Consider the following 24,213-nt stretch of genomic DNA (forward strand, 5'->3'; position numbering starts at 1 on the left):
AGTCTAGTTACAATATATGATGTTAGAGTAAAAATACAGAGTGAGTTATTATATGTAACTATATATTATACAATGTATATAGTTTCCAGAAAAGTAGAATTATTTACCTCAATTTTTTTACCTGAATTTTAAAAAAGTTACAAAAGTATTGGAAAGCAAAGTTGGCAGGTGGTAAACATCATTCCCACTGATAGTAATTGCAAAATTATAAAATGATTGCATAGGTTAGTTGCAACAAAATAAAAAAGAGATCCTTTCATCAAAAATGCTATGATAAAAGTAGTAAACTTGCATTCAATTCAAACATAGTAACTTCATCAAAGTTGTTTTTGTACGTATGCCATAAAACAGCCCTTTAAAAAGTGATAGAGTACTGTTCATTATTTATCTTGTGCTGATATGTCTAAATTTTAAAGTTCTAATTGCTAACAATATGCATCTCAACCAGTGATACGGGTTCTATTTATGTAACAAAATAATTTTTATCTCCCAGTTAATTTTTGAATCTTCTCATCAATCAGATGTTTTTCCCAGAAATGTTTGAATCTACTATTCTTTCAGCAGCTTCAGGCAAAATCAAAGAGACATGTCTCCCTGAAAAGCGGTGATAGTGAAGGATAATTTTAAGTCCTTGCTGCTTTTCTTTATATTCTGGTTTCTCCTCCCCATTTTATTACCAGTAAAGGACATAAGGCTAAAAGAGATAAGGGCTTGTGAAAATTACCAGTTAATGGGAAAACACAATTGGAATAGTCAATAGGAATATACTACAAAGAAAAAGAGCATTCCTCTCCCAATATGAATATTGCTTTCAGTATCTATTCTGACTTTGTGCAGGAATTTAAGGCAAGTTACATGGAGGTTGTCCTTCAATTTGTCTCCTCAGCAACAACAGAGTAATGCAGTTGGTTGAGCTGGATTTCAACTGGGTCATTTCAATCCTAATACAGCAGTTTAACCAATACACTGTGCAATTTTTTGTTCTAGTTCTACAGTTTTACCTCAGCATCTCCCATACTACAACCCACCCATTTTATCTATGGACTTGCCAACATCTTATTTCATTTTTGTACTGGGTTCAGTTTCAATCTTTAAAGGGTAAATTGAAGATGATATATGAATAGTTTTTGATTCCTGTGTTAAAGATATTCCCATTATTAAATTGCTTAATAGGCTTTTCATCTGATTTTAATCAGCAAAAACTGTTTGAACCTAAGTGTGTAAACTCTATTATGTACAATTCATTAAATTGTAATTTTTACTGATTTTTCGCAAATGCAGCATTTAGTGAAATTAAAAAGTTTATAATAGAAATGAAGCATAAACTGTCTTTTCCAACCTGTTATCTTTCCACACATTTGAATGTTTCAAACTAAGAAAACAAAAGTTTATGCTTTTGTGATTAAAGGAAGCATGGCTTATTTTTCCTTGTATATGGAGAGGCCTGGCCAAATTCCATTATTGGAATTATTTTTAATGACTGTGTAAATCAAATGAGAGTCTTTAATCACAATAACAACTGTTGTGTATTTTGCAATTCAAGAAGTATCATTGGAATATGAACGATTTATGTTTTAAGTGTTTTTCATATTTAAAATGCAACATTGAGTTTGCCCTGGGACAATATATAATAAAAGTGAAGTATTACTATAGTACAAGACTATCTAATGTTTTGGCTTGAGTGTTCATTTGAAAGTGTTAGAATTATCATACATACCATTACAAAATGAGTGACAGTGGACCATTGGTCATTCATGAAATGCTACAGTAACGGATTTTATAAAAAGGTTACTTCAAGGCTACAATAAAAATAATTAATGTGAGACCCTGAATAAATAGCATAGTTAATGTTTAGGCCTTCCAAATAGAAACTCTGTTGACTTAGGATTTTTTTCTGTATGACCATCACCAGATCCCATCCTCATATGCCAAATCTTCTGACAGCACACTTGAATCGAGTAGAGACTTTCTATGTACATTATTGCATGTACACATATTTCTAGCTGCCTATCTTGATTATTTTTATTCTTTCATTCTCTCATCCTTGATTTGTTCCACCATCCTCCCTCTCCTCATTGCTCTTCATAGCCTTTTTCATTTTCCTTCCCTCCATCTGATCATTTACATCATTACCTTGGTATTTTGCCGCACACGAGTTTTCCCCTAAATTACCAGTCTGGTCTGTACTTTCGGGGGGGGGGGCAGAGCCTACAAAATGTCTTTTGGGGATGCACTGTTCAATTTAATATGCTAATTATCTGTCCTCTAACATAGAAAACTCTTTTACAAACCAGTTTGCAAAACTTTGAAAAAAATATGCTATCCACACCCAGTATTTGTTAGTATAAAGAGAAAGGAAAGATAATGCCAGAGACAGTAAATGGAGTATGGAGGTCAGAGATTGAAAAGGGGGGTTTAAATTAAAACAGGAGTTGTCCAGAATGAAGAATTCTGGAGTTTTAAATTAAAAAAGCAGAGAGTGGTTATTGTGTTTCATTTGCTGTTTGTACCATAGATTGTATTATGTTCCAGATTAATCGTATGCAGCTGCACTTTATATACTTATTACATTTATACACTTGGTCTCAATAAACAAAAATCTTGTGTATTTTATTTTCCAAATTAAATCTTGTTAAAAATCTGAAAAAAGTCTATTGTATGCTTTTTGTTTTGCAGCAGGACTTTGTGATATCAATGAAAGTACTACAGTGCAAGAGGATCGTTGCAAGTCACCCACTTCAGGTAATTAATTAAATTTGCAAATAGTTTAAATAATACTTCAAAATGCTACATGATTGGGGGGAAGTGTTCTTTGATTTTTGGGTTCCAGATGGTACTTCACAATGAACTTCACAATGATTTTTCATATATACAGTTCAAGCAAGTATGTGGTGCTCTTAACTTCTTTGTCAGGTGAAAAGTTTGTCCTTGATTTAATTTATGAATTATCCTTATACCATATCCATTTTTATGTACTTATACTTTATGTATACTATTGGCAACAAAAATAATTACAGTATGTAGGGGAGGTGTTTCAATTACCTGACATTATGAGTTTGAAGTAAACTTAGATCCCAGAAATTTCATGCAGTGTTTTTCTAACTATAGACAAATATGAAATTTCTTCTATCATTCTATCATTGAGAAGCATACTTTCTTTAATCAGAAACAAAAGTTTGCAATTGAGTGTGATAATTTACTTTGTCATCAGCTTTAATTTATATGTGAATGATATATTTTTTAATATAGAAGACATCCAGGATTTTTTCACATATATATATTAATTCTGGAAATAAGATGTAACGATCAAAGTGGGATCTAGAATAAAAACAAAAAAGTTGTGACGGTATCAAAAATATTCATAATTGAATCAGCATATAAAATGATTATTTGTAATATTACTTAAAGGTATGAGTGTAATTACACCTTTATCAATTAAAATTTTATTGAGTGGTAGCAAATACTTATTTCATTCTATTCCATCATTTTTCCTGTAGCCTGAATTATTACAGTGGCAGCAATCTGAGATGCAGGGAGGAAAAGGGATACCAAAGTACTATAAAAAGTATCCACTGCTGGTGGGAAGGACTTTAGAAATTAGTAGAAAATTTTGGGGGGAAAATAGATCATACTGCCATAGATGGTGCAATTTGGAATAATGGCAGGATCCCCATGACTTTTTAAAACATATTTAATTTGTTTTGAGAAGAGTCCCTTACTTATTTGAGCTTAATTGCAATGTTACCTGATATTGGAGAATAGAATTAGCTATCATTTGAAATAAAGAAACAAAGCATACTCCAAAATTCAACGTAGATTCTTAGAAAGAAGTAGCTCAAAATAGTATTTTCATCAGGTTATTTTAGAAGTAATTTTACAGGTAAGTAAAATATTATTTCTTATAGGTTTTGATAAATAGAAAGGCAGCTGTGCTTTAAATTTTGTTTAAATACTCCTGAAGAAATAGTAAAGACAAGTATCCTTGTATTTTCATAATTTTGTTTTTGCATGAATCATCTCAATTTAGATAGGATCGCAGTTTCTAATGGTAAGTCATCCTAGAGAATGTAATGGAGTTTTTTCTTCCTTGTCACTAACATGAAAATCCTAATCTAACCTTTGAATATGCACTATTTCAATTTTATTAGCCAATTCTGTTACTCTTCATAGCTTCTATAAATTACACATATGAGATTTGCCCTGTGCAGATGTTCTGAGAATGAGCTTTTTTTAAAAGTAAGAAACTCATTTAAATTAATCACTGTGCCCAGATTTTTTTTTCCAGTTCCTCTTCTACAGGTAATAGAAAAAACATTCTGCTTTGAAATGAAGAGTGGCACTTTATAATTTATTATGCAATAAAACTTTCACTGATGTATTTTCAATCTTTATTTTCGTTTTGATTTAGATTGACTACATATATAATTTACCATTGGAATTTAAAATCTAAATTATATTGTCTGTCATTATGCACTGTGAACTTTTTTGTTGAACATAGTCCTGTCAAATTTTATTTTTCTTTACAGTATTAAGTAAATATGTATCATCTGCACTTGTTTAATAGATGGACTTTGATTACCTTTCAGTAGGAAATGAATACTTTAGCCAAAATAATGAAACATAATGACATGGTGACTGATTGAAAATATAATGACATGGTGACATAGGAAATACAAAGTTGTCTGTGAAAATGAGGTCCTTTTACAAATTCTGTGGGCATCAAGGGATGAAGGAGGTATAATTGGAGAGGTGAACGTTATATAGAGATTTTTACCAGTACAAAAAATTTAAATAGGAAAATTATCCATACTCAGTGATGATATATATTTTAGACTATCATTGCATTTGATGCAGACTGGGACATTGTGTCCTTTCTTTATTTTTACAATCTGTTCCAATTCCTTGCCTGTATGTATTTTGTTTTGAACCTCTTTTCTTTATATTCCTTTCATTCTTGTCTTCACTCATGTAGGTTCTGGTTCCCCCAACAATTCTGGTGATGAACAAAAAATGAATAATTTTATAGAAAAGGGTATAGTATTTTTATTTATAAGAGTACAGTATTATCATTGATTTCACTAGCTTATCTTTTTAGTAAATTGACATTTTCTATCAAAATATTATTTGCAGTGAAAACCAAAAGCAGAAAGTTTTCCAAGATGATAGCCAGTGATATAGGTAGGAACTAGAAAAAAATATCCTTTGCTCCTTCCTGGCACTTTATTCTATGCAGCGCTTAATTCAGTTGTAAAACAAAGCAAGCTGCAGTGCATTACTATTAAATTAATACTCTCCTAACCATTTATTTGCTTATTTTCTAAAATACTTTGCTTTGTCATTTAATCAAGGAGATGGGCTCTTAATTTTTTTCTAATTTTATCCTCACATTCCTCTACCAAGAAAATGGCTTCTGGTTTAAAATATTGAAGAAGTTCAATCGTGTAAGCATTACTGCATAAATCATTTGTAACTTGGTCCTCTTGAATAGATCTAATTACCTTGAAATGAATCATTATAGATCCTTTTTCTATTTTAAGAATAAAAGTATGACACATTTTTATCTCTGAATTACTGCTAACCAAACTAATATAATTTACAATAAATTGAACATTGTAACATTTGCAGTATATGTGAATGATGATTGAACCCTTCTGTTGGAAGGATGTAAATATGGTGAATGATGAATTAACAAACAGGAGAGATAGGCATACCTTCTTGCTTGGATATGGTTATTTTGCTTTTTAACTTTTATTTTAAAGTATAAAGATACTGGTTTTCTGTTTAAATTAAAGCTTTAATTCTTTCGCCATGTATCTGAGAGTATGTACTTTAATTGAGTGGTGCTCGGTTGACATTAATATTACATTATTGTACTATAAAGGCTTTTCTTCTTTCTTATATTTCAGTTTCTGTCATTTTTACTTATATTATTTTAGTAATTATCTAAGAAAATATATATATATATTTGCACAGAGTTTGGCTCATTCAAAACTTGACTTTTTATAGCACACCTGATAAATTTATAAGTTATCTCTTTTCTTTTAGACAATGTTCAAATAATTTATATATATTTGGTTGCATGTTTGATACAGTTATTAATAACTTCCAGGTTTTGAGTGAGAGTGTTGAAATGTTTGTTTGTTTTTTTTTCGTTTTTATTGGATTTATATGCCGCCCTTCTCCCAAAGGACTCAGGGCGGGGTACAACATTAAAAAACACACATCCCAAAAGTTAAAAAGAAATTAAATATATATCCAAAAAACCAAATCGAATTTATGGAACAATACATTTTAAAAATGAGTTAAAATTAACAGGCCAGGCCGGCTTGCTGGAGAAGCCAACTTTTTAGGGCGCGCGGTCAGGGATTATGCGAAGCTCTGGGGGCAGCTCATTCCAGAGGGAAGGCGCTCCCACAGAGAAGGCTCTCCCCCTGGGGGTCACCAGCCGACACTGTCTGGCCGACGGCACCCTGAGGAGGCTAACTCTGCGGGATCGTACTGGACGGTGGGAGGCTACTGGTAGTAATAAGTGGTCTCGCAGGTACCCTGGGCCTAAGCCATGGAGTGCTTTGAAGATCATAATTAATACCTTGAATCGCACCCGGAAAACAACCAGCAACCAGTGCAGGCCGTCTAAAAGGGATGTAACATGGGAGCACCTAGGTACCCCCATGACAACCTGCGTGGCCGCATTCTGGACCAGCTGAAGCCTCCGGGTGCTCTTCAAGGGCAACCCCATGTAGAGAGCATTGCAGTAGTCCAGGCGAGAAAGGACGAGGGCATGAGTGACTGTGCACAGAGCATCCCGATCCAGGAAGGGGCGCAACTGACATACCAGGCGAACCTGGTAAAAGGCCCCCCTGGTCACGGCCGTCAGGTGTTCTTCTAAACTAAGCCGCGTATCCAGGAGGACTCCCAGATTGCGAGCCTTCTCTGAGGGGGCTAAAATTTCTCCCCCTATCACCAAAGATGGAGCAAGGTGTACAAATCGGAATGACGGAAACCACAGCCACTCAGTCTTGGAGGGATTGAGCTTGAAATCAATGACTTTCATACCTTATAGTTTTCTGAAATTAGAATTCAGTATAAGTTCATGGTGATGGGTATTATAGCAGAAATACATTTTTAAAATCATATTAACAGTATTGAATGATAAGCACTCTTAACAAACAAATGTATATTTCATTTAGAAAAAGTCTATATTATAATAATAACCAAATCTGCTAGATACATTTATGTTGTACTAGCAGTGTAATATAGATTTTAAAAATGTATTATATGTTATTTTAGGAGCATCAATATTAGGTTCTTCTGGATGGATCCTGCGCCATTCAGATAATGCTACAAACTGAGAAAGATGGATCAAATAGGAAATGCAGTAAATTCTGTAGTTCCAATGTAATATAAAACTTATGAAACAATAAAAGTACTTAGTTTTAATGTGTTTGTTTCCATTAGTCTGGTGTCATCTACAATTAAAATAAAACTACTCAAAATAAAGACACTTATGATTACTTGCAGCAATTGCTTTGACTAAGTAGCAGAGAAAAATAAAAAATACTCATTCTATTAAATATATAAATGGAGAAGTTGTTCTGGTCACCTAATATTTCTGGAGGGGGAAGGAAAGAAGAAACCTTCCCCTCCCCCCACAAAAGGGATTTACATTTTTCCTGAAGAAATGTTGGAATTAAACTGGACTGAGGAATTTGGGGGGGGGGGGATTTTTTTAGAATTATGAAAAAAATGACAAATTTTCTAGATATTGTAAACTTTTGTATCCAATGATACCTAATACCAATGCAACTACAAGCCTTTTCTGTACTGAATTATTCCAGTTGCTATGCTTACGACACATTGTCATGGATGGGTTCCAGCAGCCGCTACTGCTGGCTCGCTCAAAGATGTGCCCCGCGCACGCTTGATGCGCACTGTGCACGCATGCACAATACAACAAAAATTGCTCTGCGCATGCGCAGAAGCAAAAAAAAAAAAAAGATGGCAGCGCCTATGGCCCCACTGGAACAACCGGTTTGAGAGCATGGCAGGCCTGGGTGACTGACAGTTCCAGCGACCCAGGCCACCAAGCTACTACTGGTTCGATCAATCTGAACCAGTAGGAACCCACCTCTGCACATGGTCCTCTTAAAATAAGAGTTAGGCTTAGTGTTCTTGGGAAGTGGAAAATGATATTTTCATTTTCATAAGAGAAGAGAAAAAAAATCATTTTTTCTTTGCCTGATGGCTATATGGTTCACTCTTTATCTGTTTTCCTGCTTGCCTGATTAGGACTCAGAGGACTAAGATTACAGTGAAAAACAGAAAATGTTTGCTTGATTCATGTAAGTCAAGGAAAGTTAGAAGGTGCACTTAGTTCCACTATGTTTGCTCTTCAGATTCAAAATATATCATAGCAAATTTAATAGTTTGGAAAGAAAGCATCACATTTTTTGTTGAAAGATAAAGTGTTTATCTTTCAGTGTAATAATCTTATTTTATTTTATTTTAGTTCCATTAGTTTTATTTTAGTTCCATTAGTACTTTGTAAATTATAATTGGGTTTTTACTAACCTGTTATTTAATGGAGAAATCATACAGGGATATATGTTCAACTACATTAATTTATCATAAATCAAGATTTATATAAGCATGTTTTATGTTTCATAGCATCACTTTATATTATTAAATGGTGGTGGTTGTTTTTTAACTTTTTTTTCCTAGGGTCAAAATTAAACAAGATTTATTTCAAGATTTAAAATCTTTAGAAATGCTTAAATTCATATTCACAGGTCTATCAAAAAGTGCTTCCTACAGCTACTAGCTTCATGAAGCTTTGTTTTCAGAGAAAAATACCTTTCATTTCCAGAGAATGATTGGCAGTTTCAAACACCATAAGGATGTTTATTAAGATTTCCAAATAAATAAATAAATACTAGTTTCTCAAGTCCCATTCAAAACAGATGTAGATACAGTAGAATTCTCCAAACCTCCTTTTAACAACAAGATGGTAAGAAAGCAAATCTAAGCAAGAGTCATCTTTAGTTAGTTTCTACCTTTATTGCAATAATCAACTAAAGTTTTTATCTGCAAATGTCTCAAAAATGATAAATTAGGCAACATGATTTTGTTCCTGTATAAAACGAGGAAAGCATTGGATCAAATCTAACATAAATTTCTATAAGTGGGACAAGATGGAAAGATCAGTTTGACAAATGATGTTATGGTGCCAAAATTAGTCCAAACAATGTATGATTGTATTTAACATTAGTTGAGTAGAGTTGAAAATAAAAGTAGCAAATGGTGTACTTAATAGTCTTGCATATAAAATTTTAAATCAATAGATTTTAATAAAACTTTATATTGTTAATAAAATTGTTATATACACAACAGTGTGAAATCTCAGTGGCCAGTTCTTTAGTTGGTATGGCATTCTTATGCATCAAATTCTCCCAAGAACCTGGGTTATTGTAATGTATCAACGTAATATACAGTATGTATTCCAAGTAGTGTTATCTTTTGTAATCGAATAACGGAAATTTTGCAAGTACAGATTTTCTCAGTGCTATCAAAATTTCCATCTGTCAGTTAAAAAATTACAATTTTAAAGTGACATATGGAAATCTAATGCAGTAGGACCTCTGGACATGAATGCTTTTGACCACGACCAAATCAGATTCCAACCAAAACATTCACAATATTTTTGAATCTGGTCACAAATGCATACTTGGGTGGCGATCAAACAAGGCCATGACCGATTTCCCCTTCAGCGCCATAAAGAAAGTCCTGATCTACTGAACAAACTTATCTGCCATTCCACATGTTAAAGTTACCCTTTAATCTCATTCACGCTGACTTCTAGTTTATTATGTAAGATTAACTTTCTCCCCAGCCAGGCAGCCTCTCCCTCTCCTACCTCCCCAGGAGACCCATGTGACACTGCAGAAGTCTCGATTGCAGCTTTATTGTTACTGTTGTTTTGCGCGGATGGTGAGGGTTGGGAACAGAGCCAAGCAAGCTCTGCAGTTGGGAATTTTGGCAGCTTGGAAGTCAGGATCTTTCCCACCCCCTCTCAGTCCTCCTGGGGCTGGCGCTCGGCTTTGGAGTATGGAAGGAGGGCGTATGTTGGGCTGCTTCTTCTCGCCATGGTTTCCTTGCAGAGAGGAAGGCAGGAGGAGTGCTGCAGAAGCCAGCCAGCCCAGCTCAAGCTCTCCTGCCCTCCTGCCCAGGTTGTGGGAGAGCCAGGCCCCTAAGATGGCCGAGAAGAAGGCAGGAGGAGCACTGCACAAACCAGCCCAAGCTCTCCTGCCCTCCTGCCCAGGTTGTGGGAAACCCGGGCCCCTAAGATGACCAAGAGGAAGGCAGGAGGAGCTATCAGTGTTATTAAAGGATTTTACATTTTACTATTCTATGGCATAATTAACTGTTTTTGTGCTTTAAAATCTTTTAAAAAACAATGTTTATATATAGTTCGTAGCAGTCTGGGACGGATTGATCGTATTTACATACAATCCAATGGGGAAATTAGATTCGGGTCACAACCAAATCAGGTTGCCACCAAAGTTATGGAACGAATTATGGTCGTGACCACAGGTTCTATTTAGAGGTGGGTTGCTTCAGGTAGTAGCTGCGGCAGGAGGCTTCGTCCACCCACCTGGATGCTTCTGTGCATGTGCAGAAGTGTCAAGCATGTGTGCACACGAGCGAACCAGTAGTAAAAAAATTGGAAACACACCACTGGTTCTACTGTATATGATATATAATTATTATTTCAGTATTTAGGATTTAGATGGGTGACTTATATGTTATGCCATTGGTGACTATTTAATTTTTTTCTGCTTAGTGGATTATATAGAATTTGCCCTGATAAGCACTTTTAATATATATTGATTATAATTCAGTACCAACATACTTTTAATATATTGGGCCTAATAAAGTCAAGTAGGCCCTTCTGTGTGGATGGCAGGTTTAAAAAGGGAGTGACACTTGATTAAAATTAATCAGATTATTATATCATGGGGTGTGTTTTAAGTGTATAGCCGCTATTCCCAAGTTTGGATTAATCTAATCAGATAATAGTCAACACTCTTTGGTTACATTTATTAGAGATTATTTGGCCATGTGTAAACTTTTTACTGGTTATTGTGCAGTATACTTGAATATTTACTAATGATTGAGGTAAAGGTACGATTTCTTTAATTGGAAAAAGATGGAGAACTGCTATATACTAATTATAATTTCCAATCTTCAGATTTCTAATGCCTACAGAAATTTAACCTTTTTAAACTGTGTGTGGATTCAAGTTTGTATGAACCTGTGTTGCTGTCTTTGTCTGTCTTCAAGGTGGTGAAAAGCTTTCCATTGTGGATTTTGAAAACTCCCGTAAAAATAAAAAGAGATAATTGTATTAAGTTCTGTCTAAATTGTATTTAATAAGGATTAAGCTGCCTAGATTCTTAATTTAATACAGAGAGCGTGTTAAATTCTACAACTACTTTCAACTATATTTTAAACTAACAACATATAAAGCAATATACACAATATAATCCAAACTGTGATTTTACATAACATAAAACATTTTATTCCACTTACCTGTAAACCAAATTAATTACTCTAAAACAAAAAGCAGTAGCAAATAACAGCCTTAGAAAGCTCCACCCCCAGGCCTTTTATTAGCATAATTTGTATTTCCTGAAGAAGGGAAATTGGTAGAATTTCCTGAAAACAGTTCAGTAATTCCAAGGATCCTTGATGAAAAGGATATGTTTATAGTAGCTATAGTTCTAATTATTTTACAAGGCTTTTTTATTTAGATTCTTTTACACCTTTCTGACTCTAGATTTTAGCCAGTATAGTGTATTTCTTTAATATGTTATTTTCCTGCAAAGCATGGCCTTGTCTTATTTATTGATGTAAAACATGTTTTTTTTTAAAAAAAAGCTGTATCACAAGATGCCTTAAGAAACAGTTTTATTCTTAGCAACTGCAAGCTTTAAGGGATAAATCTTGTATTATATAACCAAATAATAGAATCCTCTTTATTCAGGTTATATATGTCCTCAATAATAGGAACAGAATGTATTTTTGAAAACCTCTTTTCCTTTTCCCTAAACAAGCTAGGAATAAGAATAGTGGGTCATTGAAAGGAGAATGCTCACTCATCCCAATGCCTGCTATGGCTGTCAAAAAGCATCATTTATAAATATGCTAGGAGTTTCTCCCATAGTATATCTCTAATTGCCCTATGTAGCCCTATATTTTACCCTTTGTGGTGTTTTAATTTTCCTATAAATTGGAAAATCTTTCTAACATTCAGGAGCTTATGAAGACTCAATCTCCTGGCAATTTTCTGTGATCTTTGCCATTTTAGAATTGCAATATTTGGGACAGAATATTGTCTTGTAAAAATATATTTAAATAACTTTGGCTCCATCTTGATTGTATTGATTAAAATATGTATTCGGGAGAGCACAAATATAAATCAGAATATCTAATGTGCCACAATAAAGACATTTGAAAATCTAATAATTTTAAATATTAGTATTTTTAACTTGCTTTAATTCCAGAAAAAGTAATTGTCATACTCTCATTGCACCTTTGTAATTAAACTTTTCATAAATATTTGTTTACATACACATACTTCCTTGCTTAGAACTAATATATGAATTCTGAATTTGAAAATTGAAAATTTTAATTTTTTCATATTCTCTGAAAATACGATAATTCTAGTTTTATTACAAAACTATACATTATTTTTCAGCAAAGATGTCTAGAAAATTAAGCTTACCAACTGAACTGAAACCTGAGTTAGGTAAGTATTTGTTCACAGCCTGTATTAATGGTGTTTATACTCTTTCAAAAGGCTATAAAATACACACTGTGTATTTTGAAATTTCACACATCTTAAGTAGGGAAAATTTCCATTTATTTTTCATTGTTCAGTTCCAAGATTTGATGCAGTGCATGTTTACAATTTCTTTGCCCACAATTTGGAACTACTTTTATGTTCCTCTTTAAAAGCCATGAAAATTTCACCCACAGAAATATAATTTTCTTCATAGTTTATTTTTTAATATTCATAACGTACACTATTACTTTCAATAGAAAACAAGAATATAAAGAAATCGTACATAATTTTCAGTTTGGTATAAATAATACTAATAAGTAATTAGATGGAAAATGCAAATACAAATCTCGCTTTAGCCATAAATTTGGTGGAGAACATCAGCTCTTTCGGGTGATGTTATCCCATGTTCTATACTGATACATTAAAATAATGGAGATATATAAAATACACCCTTTTTTGAGAACTGGCAAGATATAAATATAATAATTTCGGACAATTTTCATAAAAAATATTTTTAAATATACTCTGGTATGTTACCCTATATTTTATTGGTATCTAAATAGATATATCCTTTGTCTAATCTGCAACTAAATAAATATAAAATTTTCTAATTGTTTAAATCAATTTGCATATAAAATATCAACTGCCTTAATACAGTTGATTTAACATTGCTCTTTATTCAGTATCTCACAATTTTCTTGTTCATGGATGTAAGGGTCTGAATTTTTGAAGATAGTATTACCTTCAAAAACATTTTGTAATTGTAGAAGATGAAGAAATACATTACAAGGCTCGGGTATATTTATATTATGAAGCTAATTCATGGTTAAATATAGCCTGGCCTAACTGAAATTTATGTTAACATTTCTTTATTATGACATTTTATTATCTAGGATATATCAGTAATAGAGTGGGCTGAACTCACTTTAAAATCTGTTTGAGTAACTTTATTCAAGCATGTTGCTACCTTAAACTACTTACGGAGAACTTTACTAATCTCTTGAAATGTTATTTTGCCCTTACTTTGTAAGAAAGTTCTTCTTAGAAAGTATTTTATCATGTAAAGCAAATAAAAATACATATCAACTTAGTCAAAACAGGCTGAATTCGCATTTTCAGTTTTCTATAAAAAAACTCATTTTTTGTTTATGGTAAGATTTTGTATGAATACTTTGGTAATTCTTCATCTCTTTATCAATTATTTTATTTTATTTAAAAAGCAAAAACAGTTTATAAAATGCTATTCTAAAAACATGCTAACTGTATTGTAACAAAATATGCAAAACATTTTGATCTTAAGAGGGACCAAAACTTTTTATAGTTCCAAAGATATAAGATCTGGGCAGTGAGTATAATCAAAAGTCTGTTTATGGTAACTTAATTTTTTCTATTGGAAAAAGTGGAATTGGGATTGGGAGCAATCCAACTCTTATTCTGTCAGTCTCTTTAGAAAGCCTCAAAAACTTTTCTGGAAATTTTAGAAAGTTTCATAAAAAGATTTGTGGGATATACTGCAGTTTGTAGGTAAGGAGGAAATTTATAGAAGAGCCATATTGTAAAAGGAATGGGTAGTATCTGGCATTGGATTATTTTTACTTGGGTCAATCTATGTCCAAAAAGTTTAACATGCTCTTCTGTTTTTCCATTCATTTTCACTATATTTTTAAAAAGTGAAACAAATAGTACTTTTCAGAGTTTATTAATGTAGAGTGATGAGTGTATCCAAGAAGAGCCTTAATTTTTCAAGGAATATTTTGGTTTATTTTGAAACACACTAGAATTGCCCAATCAAATATTCCTTATACAGTTGAGAATATATTTATAGCTGTATCCAATTGTCTGCTCTTTATATTAAAATTACCATTTTGAAAAATATTAAATTTACAACTTAGGTTAAGGCAGCAATAAATAGTATAATTAAATATTCACACCTGGAATATATTATTTCCCTATGCAAAGCTTACTCAATTGGCATACTCTTGCCATAAAGGCCCCACAATATGTGTTGATATTGCATCTGTTATATTGTATACATTGCATATATACAATATAGCTTTACTAGGGTAAATACCTTTTTATTCAGTATGTTCTCTAAAATTATCAGAGTCTGCTTCCTGCAGATTAAATTAGAAATTTACAAGACAGGCTCTAAATCTTCAAAATGATATTGAAAAGATGGTGAACAAATAACTTGCTGCTTCCCTTCCAATAACTTCAAACAGATTTTTCACATGAATTCTCTTTAATTATGCTTCGGTACATCTACTATATTTTATCACTATCTTAATAGCCTTTACTATTCTGTAAACATATCGTTTCCAATCTTATCATCTTTAAAATCATATTCAGTAGGTTACGTGGTTGATTGTTGATACATGTTTCAGTGTCTGGATTTTTATTTTCTTCTGGATAACTGCTTGTTTTGTTTTTTCTGTGCTGTTTCCAATAATTAAACATTCATATAATTATTTCCTTTTTGTATCACTAATCAAAATTACTGAAATTAGATTAAAAATACCATCATAACGGCTGTTCAACAATAAAACTGGAATTCATAGTTTTATATTTGTGTGTATGTATGTGTCAGAGAGACAGATTTGAAAGAAGTTTTCCATTCCGGTGTACTGCACCTAGTTTTCATCAAAATGAAAATGGCTGTATATATTTGAAGTAGTACATCATGTATAATGTTGTATTTATTTTTGAGAAAACTATCATGGTGGCTAGTCTCCTGTTCAAAATATTACTGTGTAGTATGACCTAAGTAAACCATACATGTCCAGGTTCACTACTGAATCTACAGTTCACAGGGAGCTATAGTCAGTTAACTGTCTAATGAGTGTGTTTCTACATTTCCAAATATATAAATATATTTTTTATCAATCCTATTTACTTCAGGTATACAATTTAAAAATCTTAAGCGTACCCCTAAAAAGGTGATGTCAGATATGAACCTAACATTACTAGGTTGAGATTTTAGAGGTGGATATACTGTATGTTCTGTAAAGTATGAAATAGAAACAACAATATTGTGTTGCAGTATGTTTAATTAATGCAAAATCTTTCAGATGTTAGAGACAATTCCTTCAGCCGATCCAGAAGTTCTAGTGTAACAAGCATTGATAAGGAATCCCGAGAAGCAATTTCAGCGCTCCACTTTTGTGAGACCTTCACTCGAAAAGCCGATACATCACCTTCACCATGCTTGTGGGTTGGGACTACTTTAGGCACCGTTTTAGTCATTGCACTGAATTTACCGCCAGGAGGAGAACAAAGACTGCTTCAACCAGTAATTGTTTCACCCAGTGGTATGTATTTAACAAGAAACTAGCAAGACGATGATTTTACTATTATTGACAATGTACTAAGAAATATAAGCTTTGGTTGAATATTTTTGATCAGTATGCATTTCATTAGAAAAGGGAAATTTATCATAAATGTCTCTTAATGTAATCTTTTTAATAAAGATTTCACCAGCTTGGTTTTGGAATGTACATATTTACTTTAAATTTGGACTTTAAATATTTTTTAAAAAAATAAAATCTTAAAAGTAAAAGGCAGTCAACAAACCATAAAAGACTTAAAAATAAAAATATGAAATAATCAGTGTAAAATTTCACTGTAAAACACATTAAGAAGAAAAAATTAGATAAGGAAAGACATTCTAAGGATGCTGTGTGTAGTCTCTTCTTCTTGAGAGATTGTCACTATGACAAAGTTCACTGTCATTTCACACACAGGAGCAGCAATACTCCAGCATGACACCAATTCTTTGTTGGTCTATTAAACCTCTGGCTACCTATCTTCCCCTAATCATATGCCCCTTTGGCTGCTGTGCAAAGCAGTAGCAATGGCAGAGGCTGAAATAGAGACTCAGTGCCTTCAACTGTCTCAGCCGGCTGCTACTACCCCAGGCTTCTCCTGTACTTCAGCCCCAGCACAACCACTGCCACTAAGAAATGCCACTTCATGCCTGTTTAGATTGGGAGAATAATTGGGAACCTGTTTTTCAAACTTCTATCAAGGAAATCTACCAGCCTCCTTAGAGATTGTATATTTCAGATTTTAGAAAGCTTTAACTAACCTTTAAACATACATATGAGCAGTATAATTTCATTTTTTAATGTGTGCCAGTATGTTTACAGAAAAAAGTGACAACAAAGGTTACCTATCTTATCAAAGTTTTCTTTAACAAGAAGTGAAAACTGATTATAAATTCATTTTTTGTGTTTATGAATAGCTGTCCAGGTTTCTAATAGTTTTGCAGTTTAACAATTATTTTAAATACTTTTAATTCAGAAAGTTTCTGTTTCAAGTGTTATGTCTGGCATGCATGTAGTCTATTATGAATAGAATAGATACTACAGTATTTTACAGATAAAGTATCTACTAAAACATAAAGAAAATACCCTTGAGCTATGCACAGCACTGAGAAATATCACTATTTTCTTCATCTTAGGAACTATTCTGAGACTTAAAGGAGCAGTCTTAAGAATGGCTTTTCTGGACACGACAGGATCATTAGTTCCACCTGCATATGAACCCTGGAGAGAACACAATGTTCCTGAAGACAAGGATGAAAAGGATAAATTGAAAAAACGTCGGCCTGTCTCAGTATCTCCATCCTCTTCTCAGGAAATGATTGAAAACCAATATGCAGTGATATGCTCCGAAAAGCAAGCAAAAGTTATATCACTGCCCTCACAGAACTGTACTTATAAGCAAAATATAACAGAGACTTCATTTGTCCTTCGCGGAGATATAGTGGCACTCAGTAACAGTATCTGTCTTGCTTGTTTCTGTGCCAATGGACATATAATGACTTTTAGGTAAGGTGTTAATTGCTAAAAAGAGAAAGTGTATCTGTTCTCTTGGAAATAAATTACAAAATAAAAATATGAAGGGACAATTAATATAGTTACATAGATATCTAAATCTGTCCTAGATGGGACTGATTCCCTCGAATCTATTTTATTTCAGATTTTTTTTTCTTATGTTGCCTTAGAAATAATTCTTTTTTATAATGCCCCTTGTGTTTTCTGTAGATAAGCAAGGGAGCAAATCGTTTGGTTCCCTTTCTTGTGCATGCAGACAGAGAGATGCCTTAGTCCTTCATCTTACATTCTGGTTAATTTGATAATGAAACTATACTTCATTTGCTTGGGTGATATGGTTTCAATGTTTAAAATTACATAATATTTTTGCATTTTTCTTTTTGCTGTCTTCATTTTGAGGAGTGGGTTTCTTGATTTAATCTGAACTATTTAAAATTAAAGTTAAAAACTGTGTCGTGACGTGGAACTGTTATAACAGTGGTTTAGAATCTAAGCCCCTCCCCCCCAATTGGGGTTTATAACTGTTTGTCTGCTTTGCACTTCCATATGGTACAGGTTATGACAAAGCCTCAGCAAAAAGTTAATTGGGACCCTAGGCCTAAAAGAATACCAGAAGGCCTCTGCTGTCCAGTGCTCACCCAAATAAGCATTCTGTGTGTGTGCCAACCAGATGCGTCCAGAAACTCACAAGCAAAACATCAGAATAATGCTTCTTTTTCATTTGTTCCCCACTAAGAGTGTTATATTGTCTTTATATTGAGAGTTGAAAGAAAAACTAAAATATTTCTCTCCTCGTTTCATATACCAAATAATTATTTTACCCATCTCTATAATGCTTCTGAACAAAAGCACCAAACTTTGCAGTTCTTTCTTATGGGGAAGATGTTCTGATATTATGACTTAAGAAGTAATATTTATTTTAAAACAACCTAGGGAAGAATGGCACAGTTAGGTTTAGGGTTATACTGTTGAACAACTGCTAAAAAAATTTATATCAGAGTATATTTGCAAACATATTCAAATTATATTTTTTGTAATTTAATATATTTGTACATTTAGTAAGTTGCTAAATGTCTAATGTCAGTCCTCCATAAACATTTGATTTATTTGTTCTAGTCTTCAGAATTAGAACGATGTCTAATTGATTCCTTCTGCCAAAAACTTTCTTCAGATTGTGTAGCAGAAATTTTCTGGGTAGGAACTTTCAGGAGCAGGGGCTAGATTGCAATATATATATATATATATTAGTATTGCTAATAGAAGTTAGAAGAGCTTTGAATTTCCAAGCAAGAATAACATAATTTTCTGTGACATTTATGATAAAGTTGTTTGTGCTTGTCTATTGTATCTCCTTAGAAGCTTCTGTTAATATATTTTTATTGGGTGTTCCATCCTTGAAGGAATTAAAGGGAGTAAGTTATGAATTATAAGCATCACATGGAAGTTTTCTGTAGTGATCAGAATCCCCCCCCTTAAAAAAAAGCCTGGGATTTTAGTGTTTGGTTATTTAAATTATCAATACAATAATTGAGAATTCTGATATTTAATTTACTGAAGTTGCATCTGATAAGTGGAAAAGTCCAAAGAATTACAGTATATATTTATAATTATATTCATTCTTGCAGATCATTATGCATATACTCCCAAATTCTATTTAAATAATTGTACTGGAAATTTTCTTTACTATTTCCATATACCTGATGCAATTATCTAACATCAAAATATTTAACATGGATAAATAGTTGAATTGTTTTATGCACACAGTCACATGGACTCCTTGTTAAACACGTTAAAACCTGTTTAGGCAGAACTTTGTATGGAGTTCTGTTATGGAGTCAACAATATATGACTTTTTAAAAGAAAATGAGACCATAAAATGTATTATACTATAAAGCTTTATTAAAGAAGACTAGAATAAGATATTGTGATTTATTTTAACAAATTTTAATTCTGTTCTTTCAAGTTTGCCAAGTTTAAGGCCACTATTGGACGTATATTACTTACCACTTACCAACATGAGGATAGCCAGAACATTTTGCTTCACCAACAATGGGCAGGCATTGTATCTTGTCTCACCTACAGAAATCCAGAGAATTACTTATAGCCAAGAAACATGTGAAAACCTGCAGGTAATTTTTAAATGTATTGTTATTGAAAAGCATTTATTGAAGAATGTGTTATTTATTTACAAATTATAGCCATGCGATGTATGTTTTCTCTTCCATCTCAGCATACACTTTTTTAAGGTGTGGATATTTTATATGCATCTTAAAGTTTCAGTTTAATGTATTCAAATGAATGGATCCAAGTATAACATTATACTGGGTATTTTTTCCTTCAGAAAAAAGTAAATCAAATCCTGTTACACCCCATAATAATTGGGGATGAGCACAAGATGAAACCATTATTCTCAAATTATGGACTCTGATCAAATTGATGGGTTGCCAATTGGTGGCAGATTTGCCAATGCAAAGATGGTCTCTAAAAATTTGACCCAGCATGACCATGTTCTTGCAAAACACCTGCTTTGTGCATGGAAATTTGATGTCCAAGGAACATTGGCACATCTACACATTCCTTCCCGAACCCTCAAGGGGTTTGAAAGCTGCACTGCTCATTTGTGAGGAATGGCTGGTTGTCTAGTCCACCTCAGTGAGGTGGAAAAAGAAGGATCCTCATCTTTTTCCACTTCGCAAACTGTAGATATACAAAAGTGCACAATCTGGCAGACTTGGAGAAATGTACACCTTGGATATAGGCATTGTGGCATTGTGCTACAAAGCAAAGGCACATGCAGTTGCTGTGCAAGTCTACTAAATTGGAAACTGGGAAGCAGGAGGTTAGGAAGACATATATAAAGCCTCATAGTATGTTGTTTATTTATTTATTTAATGTATTTGCTGCCCATCTCATTTTTTACAACCATAACTGAGTCCCAAATTTCTGTTAAGCAAGACATTTGTTAAATTAGTTTTGCCCCATTTTAGAACCTTTCTTGTCACAGGTGTTAAATGAAACATCCATAGTTGTTAAATTAATCATCCATAGTTGTTAAATTAGTAACAAAGTTGTCAAATGAAGCTGACTTCCCGACTGACTTTGCTTGTCAAAAAGTCACAAAAGATGATCACATGACCCTGAGACACTGCAACCATGTCATAAATATGAACCCATTGCCAAGCATCTGAATTCTCCATGGCGCTGCTTGGAGAGTCCAAGGAAGGGTTAACACAGCCTATCTGCCCAAGGACTGAGTTGATTTTTTTCCCCTGGTCACGCCTCCTTTGCCTCCACAGGGTCAGTTTTCAAAACTCAGTCCGCCCTATAGGACGTACTCTGGGGAGTTCCCGGTCTTTGGACAAATAGGCTGGGTTTCCCAAAAAGAAAAAATATTTTTTAGCTAGCATAATACTTATCAGAATTTTTTCCCATAACAATTCGACCTTTTTTATTATTGGCTTTGCTTAAAATGGACTAAATTAAAACAGAGGCATTGGAGGAGCCCACCTGTTGCCCTAGCAACATACTCAGCTGTGGCCACTAGTCCGGCGTCTGCCGGCGAGTGCGGGGACGATCCTGGCGTTGGCTCGCCCCCGGCCGCTTACTAAGGGGATTTTCGGCTGAATTTCGCCCTCGGCGGCGTCCTGGCTGGCTCCGGAGGTTGCCGCGGCCATTTTGGAAGCTGCGTGTTGGCGCGCTTTCCAACGGCTGTTTTAGACGTCTGGCTGCATACTGGGCGCGCTTTTAAAGCGTGCGAAACTAGCGGCGGCCATTTTCTCTGCTCACTTTAACTGCTAGCAGCAGGGAAAGCGCTTGGATTCTCCGCACCTCTCTGCCTCTCAGCAGATCGCCGCGGAGAGCTTGGAGTGTCCTGCTTGGGTCTCCAGCAGTACCGGAGCCTCTTGAGTGTCCCTTCGGCTGAAGGAGCGGCTGTGGAGTGTCCTGGTGCCTTCTTCCAGCCTCCAGAAAATTTGAAGATCTGCAGACGCTTTGGAGCCGGCTGGCCAGCGTCAACTACCCTTCTCCTGCAGTTTGAATTGATCCAACACCCGTACAGCCATGGCAGACGAAGGTTTGGAGCAGAGGGACGAGCTGGCTGGGCCATCCGCTAAGCGCAGTAGGCCAGATCCCTCGGGCCAGGAGAGAAAGGGTGGGAAAGGGGCTGGGGGAAAACCCCCCCATAACTCCTCAGGCAACAAGGGCCCCAAGCACCTAGGAGATAGGAGACTTGAGGGTTCCAGAGAGCAACCTGACAAGGCCCAGGCCCCTCATCTTCCTCAATCCTGTGAGGCTGAGCTTGGCCCTGTCCTGAGCAGACGTGAGAGAGAGGACTCTCTCTCTAACCAAGGGGATCAATCTCCTCCCATTAGTGGTAGGGATTCCAGATCTGTTTCTCCTGCTGCATCTCTGGGTTACCCAGATTCCCCCAGTTCCTCTGTAAGGGACGATTTGGGGCCTTTCCCTGGCTGTTCCCTCATGGAGGGGCATTTAGCTCCTACTCACTATGCAAGGGGTTCAGGCTCTTCTAGGCCCAGACCTGTTGAGGACAAGGGCCCAGCTATTTCGCCTGAAATGCAGGAAATCATTACTCAGGCCATCTCTCAGGGCGTGGTAGAGGCCTTGCGCCACATGGAGAGCAAAAAGGGTAAGGCCTCAAGGCCCACCCCCTCTCTAGCAGCGGGCAGGGGTCGCGAATCTGGTTCCCCAGGCACCTCTGTCACCACAGAGGTGTCCACATGGGAAGATGAGACTGCAGATGAGTTCCAGCTTTCGGAGGACGAGGATATGCCCCCGGACAAACCTGCCTTCACTGGTTTGTTCAAGCCTTCTCTGTTTAAGGCCATTCTGCACAAGGCTAGAACATCCACAGAGTTAGGGACTAAGCCTAAGGATAAGGCCTCTATCCCCATTCCTCAGGATCTTAAAGCGGGCCTATTCAGTGAGACCACTCCAGATCCGGAACTTATTCCAGTTCCTGACATGTTTATGGACGTGGTGCAGCGTCAATGGGTGCAGCCGGGGACCCTGGCCAACCCCAGTGGCGCAGACAAAACTCTGTTCCCCCTGGAACAAAAGTTGGAGGATGTACTTAAAATGCCTGAAGTGGATGCTCCAGTGGTTTCTCTGACCTCCCCTTCTTCCCTCCCAGCTGACCTGCTGGAGGGCTTGAAGGCAGAGGATAAGAGGTCTGAGAAGGCCTGCCTTAAGACGCACCAGGCGGCTGCCTGGGCGATCAAGGCCTCCACCTCCTCTTCCTTCTTCACGAGGGCTTCCTTGTTATGGCTGCGCCAATTGAGATCCAAGCCTCCCTCCGAGGCATCTCGCTGGCGTCATGATCTGGACAAAATAATTACGGCTGTAGAATATTCTGCCGACGCTTCCCTAACAGCGGCAAAATTCGCATCCAGGGCGCTCGCCTCCAACGTGACCTCACGTCGCTTGCTATGGCTCCGGCACTGGCAAGCCGACATGAAAGCAAAATGGAAGCTGGCCTCAGCTCCCTTCAAGGGGGGGTTCCTCTTCGGGGATGCTTTAGACAAATTCGTAATAGAGACGAAGGACAAACGTAAAATCCTTCCGTCTACTTTCAAAAAAAATGACAGAAAAGGTTCTGGATCCTTCAGGAAGCAGCCTTTTCGTAATCAGGACTCCGCCCAGGCCTCCACCTCTTCCTATTTCTATCAGAGGCCCTACAACCAGTCCACTGACAGGGCACAGGACAGGGGTAGTTTCAACCCCAGGGGTAGGCAGCAAAACCAGGGCTCCTTTCGTAAGCCCTTTCGAGGGGGAGGCAACAACCGTCAGTTCAGGCGTGGCAAGTGACCACCACGGAACTGCTCCCATCGGCGGCCGCCTGCAACTTTATGCATATCGGTGGGAGGAGATTACCACGGATTCGTGGATCCTAAACACTGTCAGGAAGGGGCTGACTCTAGAATTTCTATCATTCCCGCCCCGGACATTCATTCGTTGTCCTGTAGCCAGAAATCCCATAAAAAGATCCCTCATGCAAGCAGAGATCGATCATCTTCTCTTGATAAGGGCCATAGAGCCCGTTCCCCCAGAGCAGGAAGGGCAGGGATTTTACTCCATTCTATTCCTGGTCCCCAAGAGCTCGGGGGGGTGGAGGGCCATATTAGACCTAAAGCGCCTGAACCGGCATCTGGCCTACAAGCGCTTCAAAATGCAGTCCCTCCAGTCCATTCTCAGCTGCATTCGGCGAGACGACCTGCTCACCTCCATCGATCTCAAGGAGGCGTATCTACATGTGCCCATTCACCCGGCTCACAGGAAGTTCCTTCGGCTGTTCTACAACGGCAAACATTATCAATACAAGGCACTGCCGTTCGGACTCTCTTCAGCTCCACGAACGTTTACGAAGCTTCTTGCAGCTGTGGCGGCCCACCTGCGCAAGCTTCCCATCCGTCTGGAGTGCTACCTCGACGACATCATCATTCACTCGAGGAGCCAATCACAAGCAGCAAGGGACGTAAGTGTCACCATTCGCACCTTGCAGGACCACGGGTTCTCTGT

At 36.0% G+C, this 24,213-nt stretch overlaps 1 protein-coding gene across 4 annotated transcripts in view; it reads left to right on the plus strand.

The window, feature by feature from the left end:
• Positions 1-24,213, plus strand: part of STXBP5 (syntaxin binding protein 5) — a 135,704-nt gene that overhangs the window by 97,807 nt on the left and 13,684 nt on the right. Inside the window, exons 19-25 of one of the 4 annotated variants that reach the window (XM_081945643.1) lie at positions 2,677-2,742; positions 4,973-5,032; positions 5,131-5,178; positions 12,758-12,808; positions 15,913-16,152; positions 17,304-17,673; positions 19,643-19,808. In XM_081945643.1, the coding sequence (XP_081801769.1) occupies positions 2,677-2,742; positions 4,973-5,032; positions 5,131-5,178; positions 12,758-12,808; positions 15,913-16,152; positions 17,304-17,673; positions 19,643-19,808 (1,001 nt within the window). The remainder of the gene's footprint in view (positions 1-2,676; positions 2,743-4,972; positions 5,033-5,130; positions 5,179-12,757; positions 12,809-15,912; positions 16,153-17,303; positions 17,674-19,642; positions 19,809-24,213) is intronic. The other 3 variants (XM_081945644.1, XM_081945645.1, XM_081945646.1) reach the window with 3 other exon arrangements.

This window comes from Natrix helvetica, assembly GCF_964273705.1.
Source record: "Natrix helvetica genome assembly, chromosome: 2".
Lineage (NCBI taxonomy): Eukaryota > Metazoa > Chordata > Lepidosauria > Squamata > Natricidae > Natrix > Natrix helvetica.